A 9,217-nucleotide genomic window follows, 5' to 3' on the forward strand; every position below is an offset into this window, starting at 1 on the left:
AGATTTTTAAGGATTTTTGGTAAGAAAGAACCCAAATGTAGATTTGTGAAATGTTCTATACATGAGGTTAGACAAACAAAGTAAACTAACAGGATGGCAGGGGACCTAGACACCTTTCCACTCGACACATGTCTCATTTCAGGCCACCCTTTTGAGCACCAACCGTGAATCTCACTCCTCCCAAACCTTGTGATTGCACTGTGGTAGCACAATTATGCTGCATTATATTTTGGAAGTGACATGTTCATTGGGTAAATATCAACTCTTTCCAACTGTATTACATTTTTAAAACCTTTTGATAATATGAATAACCCTTAAAAAATAAAAACAGGCCGGGGCCGGAGTGATAGCACAGAGGTAGGGCATTTGCCTTGCATGCAGCCGACCCAGGACAGGCCCGGGGTTCAATCCCCAGCATCCCAAATGGTCCCCCCCAAGCCTGCCAGGAGTGATTTCTGAGTGCAGAGCCAGGAGTAACCTCTGAGCGGCACCAGCTGTGGCCCAAAAACAAATAAAATAAAATAAAAAATAAAAATGAAAACAGGGAGATAGTTACTGGCTTCTGAAACTACTCAAGGAAGGGAAAGGAGACGGAGTCATGCTTCACATACAAGTTTCTTAGCACGTCCCTCAGTAGGCCTGAGGGAGCACAGAAATATACTTAATAATACATATGATTGTTAATACATTGTCCCACATTTTAAAAGCACTACCACAACACAGAAGCTGCAGAGTGACAGATTAGTATTGTGTTTTTCTGAATTTGCTACTGAATTTGGCTACTCATTTTGAAGTCAGAAGGTTACAATGGTTACAGGCCTGATTACAAATAGTTAGAAAAGTAAATAGGAGAATGCAAATAGTGAGAATCAACTACTTTTTAAAAATGTATGACTGAAAAGAGAATGGTGTCTGACAAAAGGTTTCTTGTTGTGTTTATCAGGTAAGAAAGAGTTACACTGTAAAATATTAGCAATCATGTTGTTCTGGAGAGTTGTTAAAATGCCTTCCAGATCTACTGTCCACATTATTCAGGGTCCCCAAAGCACTAACTTGCCCTGAGAAAAGAAAGGAGGATGAGAGTAGGTAAATGTGTTCCTCTCTCCATAGTTCTTCCTTCAAGTTCACCACTGCTCTGGAGCTCCCCTTTACTGATATGTCCCCTCTTTTGAGTTGTCACCCTTCCTACTTTCTCCTCAAGGTGTACTACCTATACAGGGGCTTGGTATTATTTCTGGATGATTTCCATCAATCTGCCCATTGCTTAGGAAGTGGTGCTTAAAGTCTTTTTGGTTATCTAGTTTATTTAATCTTTCCTCTGTTCAGGCTAGAACATGATTAGGATCTAAGCCCCAGTGATGAGTACAGATACAACAGAAGACTGCCATAAATACTTCTAAGAGTGAAAGAAGAAATGAGTAATTTTGATGAGAATCGGGAAAAGATTTACATGAAAGGCACAGTGGTTTCAGGCTTGGAGAAATACGCTGGACTAAGTAAGCAAAGAAAAAAAAGATACTACAACAAGCATCATCCTGTCTCCTCAATTCTGATTTTGTCTTTTCCCATATTAGTTCCCTCCTCTCTTCCAGTCCTTACATATCTACTACCACATGACTTCAGGCTTCACCCATGCCATTCATAAACTCATTAAAAGATCACTCTTCTGAGGGTCATGTTTATGACTCATGTTACTATAAGATTTCTGGCCAATGTCTATCCTTGAAGAATTCTACCTGTTAAATGGAGTGCTAGCAAAACAGTGTATGAGTGGTTTTGCTTATTTCTCTCAAAATAAAAAAAAAGAAGTTAGTCCTGGTAGACCATAATAAACAAGAGATTAGGATTATTTGTACCTATTGAGGCATCATATATAGGAAGCTTTTTGTTTTGTTTTGTTTTTGTTTTGGAACCACGCCTGGTGGTGATTGGGGGTTACTCTTGGCTAGTGCTCAGAAATCGCTCCTGGCAGGCTCTGGGGACTGTATGGGATCCCAGGAATGGAACCTGGATTTGAGGATCGAACTTGGGTCCGTCCCAAGTCGGCCACGTGCAAGGCAAATGCCCTACCACTCTGATATTACTCTGGCCCCTCACATAGGAAGCAAAGAACTCTAGAAGTGGTAAGGGAACAAAAAAAAAAAAAAAAACCCACTTTGGATTCCAAATTCAAGACTAGATTTTAATCCTAGTTTAATCAGTACGAGCACATGACCAAATCCAAGCTATGTATTTCCCTCCCTAAACAATGAAATTTCAGCAATTAAACATGAAATATGTGACCAAATGTCAGTTTCTCAAAATAAAAAAAAACAATTCCAAGTGCTGTATACTGTGTATAGGAAAGGACAGTGCCTCAAATATATACTCAGCAGGCTTTACATAGATGTCTTTCAATCTTCACAGTACTCTACAAGAAAGTTTATTTATTTATTTATTTATTTATTTATTTACATTTTAGGAATCTGGGATTTAAAGAACACAATTTGTCCAAGAGCATGAGGATAGCAGGATCTAGTTCCAAATCCAATGATATCTTTCAATTACGCCACTATTCTTCTACTTTTATCAATAAAGGAAAAAGAAATATGGGGAAATAATGGTACTATAATTTTCAGGGCATGTGGTATTTTGCCCAGAGGCTTTAGATTAAACAGAGGCAGTAATAGCTCTTACTATTGACAATTTTTTAATTTATTCATTCATGTTCCTCTCTAAATTTTTATAGTTTCTCAATTTAGTCTAAACAAGAATGAAGGGGGCAGCTTCTTCAATGAAAGAAACAAACAGAACATGGAATGTTAAGATATAATGTAATGCATATTCTACGCAGGAGGAAACTCACTTATGTAAAGTGACATGGCTAAAATTAGTTAACTGACAGGACCCAAAATACAGTCAAAATCCCCAGTTCCTTATAAAAAGGAATCTTCTAAGCAGATTGGCTTGAACATCAGACAAAGACTTATGTTCACCCATTATAGGTATAAAAGTAGACAGGGCAGTCAAATGAGTTCCGTATTTATGTCCTAAACCTACAGCATACAAATGACAACATTCAAATGAATCCTTGATTTGTTTGCCAATCATATTCTTCTCCTAAAAGTCATGCTCTTAGAACTGTTCAATACTGAGAATTTCATTTATTTACTTACCCATGAAAATGTGGTTCATTGTAACCCAGAACTATGAGAGAATTATGGAAGTTAAAGGGTTTCTTAGTTTGTATTTTGTTTGCAGGCCATACACAGTGGGACTTAAGGATTACTCCTGATTCTGCACTCAGGAATCACTTCTGGTGGGCTTAGGAACCATAACAGTTGCATCCAGGACAAGAGCCCTACCCTCTATACTATGTCTTTGGCCCCTAAAAATTAAAGGTTTTTTGTTTTTTTGTTTTTTTTATTTTTCAGGCCACACCCGTTTGATGCTCAGGGGTTACTCCTGGCTAAGCGCTCAGAAATTGCCCCTGGCTTGGGGGGATCGAACCATGGTCCTTCCTTGGCTAGCGCTTGCAAGGCAGGCTTACCTCTAGTGCCATCTCACCAGCCCCTAAAAATTAAAGTTTTTAAACTATTATTTCTCCTGCATATGTCCTCACTTCAATTGGTTACCTGAGTAAGAGATAGGAGAATATACAGAAAAGATTGATCAGCTGACCAAAAAGAAAATTTTTTGTTTTTGTTTTTGTTTTTTTTGTTTTTGGGCCACACCCAGTGGTGCTCAGGGGGTTACTCCTGGCTGTCTGCTCAGAAGTAGCTCCTGGCAGGCACGGGGGACCATATGGGACACCGGGATTTGAACCAACCACCTTAGGTCCTGGATCGGCTGCTTGCAAGGCAAAACACCACTGTGCTATCTCTCCAGGCCCAGAAAATAGATTTTTTAAGACTGCTATCCTACATTTCTCTCTCACAGAAGTATATGGTTTTCCCCATCTAAATCATTACCACCAGCACCTCAATGTTTGCAAGCTTCCTACCTTCCCTCCAAAAGACTGGCAACACAGATCTAAAACAATGTTCTACCAATATTACTTGCCAAATGTGAAGATTACAAATTGACCTTTTAGTCAAACTCTTGACTATATTCTTTTATAACTATTATACATAAAAAATGTCACCGTAAATGCTTATAAAAGAATGTGCATGTTTATATTTGAATACAGCTAACACACTTTAAGCCTTGAATTATCTGACCTCATAAGGAGTTATAAAGTCTTAATTAAATAATACAAGTGAAGGATGTGTAAACTAGAAACTATTACACTAAATTATAACTTCACTTTGCAATCAGTAACATAACAGGTCTTCCTCCTTCCCCCGCCCATCATTATGTTCCAGAGCATCCATCTAAAGTCTTCTGAATGGCATGCTGGTTCTTTCCTTTGGCATATTTTGGCCTAAACCCAAATCCTCCTCAAAACCCTCTCTCCATACATCTTTTTAAGGTAATCAGCTTGGAAATCAAGCCTCCTGAAAGCCAGGCCTAGATAAAGGAAGCATCATATGCTAGCTATTTCCTATCTTAGAGCATCACTGAACCTCACTCAATACTACGTTTTCTATTTTTGTCACAATTTAAGGCCTACTGAACAAATACTATGACTACCTCAAGGTCACTCTGAAATTCTCAAGAGAGATTAAACAATCTGTGAGTCTGAGACGAGGTCTTTTGTTTTCCATCCTGGGCTTAATGGGAAAAAAAAAAAAAAACCAAACAAACATTTTTTTCCTGTCTTTTCTACTTTACTACCTGTATGTCCATTCTTGTATATTTCATACATTTACAAAATGTCTATAGTTTCCTAAATTGTGTACTCTAATAAAAATGAAAACTCTTTTACTCCCCCCTAAGTACTTTTCTTCCTCTGATATCAGATATCTTGATCATTTCTTAAATTCTTAAGACATTGTTAATTGGCACAGAGCAAAGTAACATACTAACAAGTTATATTTTACACTTTCCATTTCCTGGTCTGTGTTCCTCCGGTAGAATCACACCATTTGCTTACAAGCAGTTCTAGGGCTCTCTCTCAAATTGGGTTAATTGTTTACATGTTATAAAACTTATTTCTGTTATATATTGTATTAATAATTAATTAAAGAGTCCATGTGTGACAGTGGATGGATGGTGAGGCCTTTCTCGGCCAAGCCCTGTGCCTGCAAGCCCCTATGGTCTGGCGGGTCTGTGGGTTCAGAATAACGGCAAGGAAATGATCCACAGGCAGTCAGATGAAGTTTCAGGAGACATAAAGTTTTATTTATAAGGCCCTACCCTAACCACCATGTGCATATCTCACATGGCTTCTAAGCTAAGTAGTCTCTTTCCTGCTCCTGCATCCATCCTGTCTCTCATCTCTCCCTGCTGCCTCTGTCCTTCCAGCTGCTTTTCTTGCTAAGACTCTTCCCCTACCCCAAGGCAACCCCTTAAATTATCAACCACAGATCCCTTCCCAGCTGTGGAGGGTCTCCCTTTCCAAGCGAGATAGGCAAGAAGTTGATGGCAAGGATAACAATTTCCTATTTAGTTCAAGTTAAAATAATGACTAAATGACACTTATTTGCCCAATTTTACAATAATATCCAAAAAATTCATTTCATTATAAAAGGTTAAGGGTACTGTGATATTAATTCAATATTTTTAATACTTGCTTACAGGAGGGAAAAAAGCACGAAATACTATACAGTGACCCAAGAATAGCCCCAAAAGAATGACAATTGTTCATGGCACCAAATCAAGAACTATGATAATAAAAAGAAAAGTCAATATTCTAAAATCCTGGCACACCCTGGATTCTCCTGCCTATTTCAGATATGAAAAAAACTTTCTCTGGATTGCTGAGATGTTCAAATGAGTTCAAAAAATGGTGAATCACAGTTATCATCTTTATGTCAATTCAAAGACCTGGGGGGGGGGGCGGTATCATCGTGTTTGGGAAGGGAGAGGAAAATGACTGAAAAGATATCTGCCTGGCTGCCCAGCTCCTCATCAGCAAAGGTAAACAGGTAACCACCCCTGCATTGGCTCACACGTCCATAGCAAGCTACTTAAATCAGGGGTGTGCCCCACTGAAAGGTGACACAGTGGACCTTAGTTAAAAAAAAATAAAACCACCCTTCTCCACGGGACTGAGGAAATGAAAAGCCCAGGAACTGATGACTTTAAAGCACAGCAGGCTCTCTACTAGAGGACCCCATTACTTTCATCAATGGCCCTAGAAGCTACCAGCCTGAAACATTTTCTTCAAAGTAGGGGGTGTAATAGGTATTAATTACACTATGGATCCAAGGTTAATGACTTATATATACTAGTTTGGGACTCAGATTTAAACAGTGGTTAGAATTCTGCAATGGTCACTGGATTACTTTTAGTCTTAAAAAGGAAAGTCCTGGAGATTGGAGAGAGATTGATTATAGCCAGTAGTGCGTTTGCCTTGCAAGTAGCCAACCAGGGTTCAATACCTAGCGCCCTTATATAGGATCCCCAGAGGACCCCCAGGAATGATCCTTGAGCAGTAACCTCCCCTCCCCAAAAAAGGGTGAAAAAGGAAAAAGAAAGAAGGAAGGAAGGAAGGAAGAAAGAAAGAAAGAAAGAAGAAAGAAAGAAAGAAAGAAAGAAAGAAAGAAAGAAAGAAAGAAAGAAAGAAAGAAAGAAAGAAAGAAAGAAAGAAAGCCTCAGAAAAAGTGGTTAATATTGGTACATGAGAGGTTCTTTCTATCTTGCTGCTGCAAAACCTTGTCTACACAGAGGTATCCCGCTTTATAAATAAAAATCACCGAGGACACCAACGGCAACACTTTCAGGGGACAGTGGACCCATTATTTTCCCTTGTGGAAGTGCAGACACGCTTCGAGATCGATTCGAGTACATTATGGAAAGAAAAAAAAATGCAGTCTACCTTGAGCCTGCGACTTGAACCATGATCCATCTCCTAGACATCAAACAAGTTCCCTAAATGTCACGCAGACAAAAAAAAAAAATACTTCCTAAACTTTCTTGTCTGCACTGAAAACAAACAAACAAAAATAACAAAGGCGCTGCTTCTCTCCCATCACAATCCTATTTATTTCCCCAGCCCACCCCTCTCGATAAATAAACCTCGGGGCCTTTATGCACAAACTGGCTGCGCTGCCTCCCCAGTGACATGACCCCCTTGGCAAAGCTGCCCATTTGCCTGTCAAAAGCACCTTGGAGGTCGGTACAAGTCCGGCTCTGGGGGTGCCAGCCTTCCAAGGCTGCGCTGCGCGGTGGCAACTTTCTCCGCTGGGAATCCTGACAGGAGCCCCAAGCTCTTGACTTTTCCTCCCCAAAACCTTCCTCCAAACTGTTGCCTCTGGGTCTCCAAAAACCGAGCCCCACTTCCTCGCGGGGCGCTGACCCCCTGGACCTGAGCTGGCCTGGGGCAACCCCCACCTGCCATCACCTGGGCATGGATGGGCCACTCGGCAGGCAGGCAGGCGTCCAGTGTGCCACAAGCGTGCAAAGCCCAGACAGCACCGTCTTGTTGGGGGGTGCAGCCCACGCACCCCAGAACCAGAGCGGCTTTAGGGTTGGGGGGGTCTCCAAGCCCCCAGAGAGTCCCAGAGAAGCTTTGGTGGTGTAGGACAGTAATGGGGGGCCGAGCCTGCTCGAGGGCACGATCCGATGCCCAGAGAGAGCCCAACCACCTGCTCTGCTAGCTTGCACCCCCACTGGGCTCCCCGAATCCGAGGGCACGGGCCGGGCGAGTGGGGGGGCTGGGTGGGGTCGTCTGTGGAGGGGGCAGCTTGCAGAGGCGAGGCGAGGCAGCGGGAGGACAATAAGAGGCGGGGTGCCCCCAGTCCACAGCCCGCGTTTTCAACTAGGCGCCCCTCACGGGTGTCAGTTTCCCCCTCCCCTCCGGGGCGGGGGGGCAGCGAGGCCAGCCAGCAACAGGGCCGCCTCGAGGGGGGTACCTGGTCGATGGGCAGCTGCACGGCGTTGCTGAGGGGCTGCAGCAGGGTGGAGCCCGTCGTGGTGCTGGTGGCCATGGCTGGCCTGGCGCTGCGCCCGCCGCGCTCCAGCCGCCCGCCCGCCCGCGCGCGCAGGACCGACCGCCGCCGAGGATGGATGGAGATGCTATTCGGCTCGGCTCGGCTCGGCGCGCCGCGCCTGCCCCTCCTTGGCCGCCCGCCTAGGTCGGAGCCGGAGCCGGAGCGGCGAGGGGCGGGGCCAGGGATGGGGCGTGGTCGTGCTAGGCTCCGCCCTTCTTCCTCCTCAGCACCGCGCCCCCCCGCCTCTCACCTCCCCCCTCCGGCCGCGCGCCCGCCCCCCCCGCCCCCTGACTGGCATTCCAGCAGCTTCCAGCCGCCCCCTCCCCACCTAGCGCAGGGCTCTGCCGTCCAATCGCAAGCGCGGAACCTCGACGCCCGCAGCCAATCAGGAGGCTCCGGCCTCACCGCACGCCCCTCCCTCCCCCCCCTCTCTCCCCTCAGGCTCGCACTGAGGGGTCGGCGAGGGTGGCGAGGCTGAGGCGGATGGGGGTGGCTCCTGTGTGGGTGGGTGGGTTGGTGGGTGGCGACTATGTGATGTGAGCGTGGGAGGTTGCGCCCTCCCACCATTTTATTCTTTTTCTCGAGAGTTGGGGGGGACCAGCGCAGCCCCTCTTCTGGGAGGGAGAGATAGAGAGAGATGGTGGCTACCAAAGGGGACAGTGGCTGACAGACAAAAGGGGAGGCCTGAGGGAAGTCGCTGAGGGGACAAAGGGACTGGAGAGGGAAGGGGGGTGCCCAGCAACCAAAAAGTGACCTAGATCAGATGTTGTTTTTTTTTTCAACCTTTTTTGTGTAAAAGCACACTTTTTTTTTTTCATGAAAAATTTCACTGAGACACACCACCATTCAAAAATGTGAAAAAATAAATAAATTTAACTCTGGGTCTCTATTGGCTATAGAGAAATGATTCTCTTGACTGGGAATTAAATAAACACAAGAATAATAGTCGCTGAGGGGACAAAGCCGAACTGGAGAAGGAGTGGGGGGCCAGGCAACCAAAAAAGTGACCTAGATCAGTGCTTTTCAACCTTTTTGTGCAAAGGCACACTTTTTTTTTTTATGAAAAAAATTCACTGAGGCACACCACCATTCGAAAATGAAAAAAAAAATTAACTGTGCCTCTATTGGCTGTATAGACAGTAATTCTCTTGACTGGGAATCAAACACAAAAAAATTATTTTATAATTACTTTATTATGAAAT

General features: G+C 43.9%; 1 protein-coding gene across 1 annotated transcript in view; it reads right to left on the reverse strand.

Annotated features, from left to right (window-relative positions):
* MBOAT2 (membrane bound O-acyltransferase domain containing 2) overlaps positions 1-8,123 on the reverse strand; it is a 155,200-nt gene extending 147,077 nt beyond the window's left edge. The window contains exon 1 of the mRNA XM_049784522.1: positions 7,938-8,123. Within this exon, the coding sequence (XP_049640479.1) occupies positions 7,938-8,012 (75 nt within the window). The 5' untranslated portion in view covers positions 8,013-8,123. The remainder of the gene's footprint in view (positions 1-7,937) is intronic.
* Positions 8,124-9,217: the final 1,094 nt, after the last annotated feature.

The sequence above is a fragment of the Suncus etruscus genome, chromosome 12 (genome assembly GCF_024139225.1).
Source record: "Suncus etruscus isolate mSunEtr1 chromosome 12, mSunEtr1.pri.cur, whole genome shotgun sequence".
NCBI lineage: Eukaryota > Metazoa > Chordata > Mammalia > Eulipotyphla > Soricidae > Suncus > Suncus etruscus.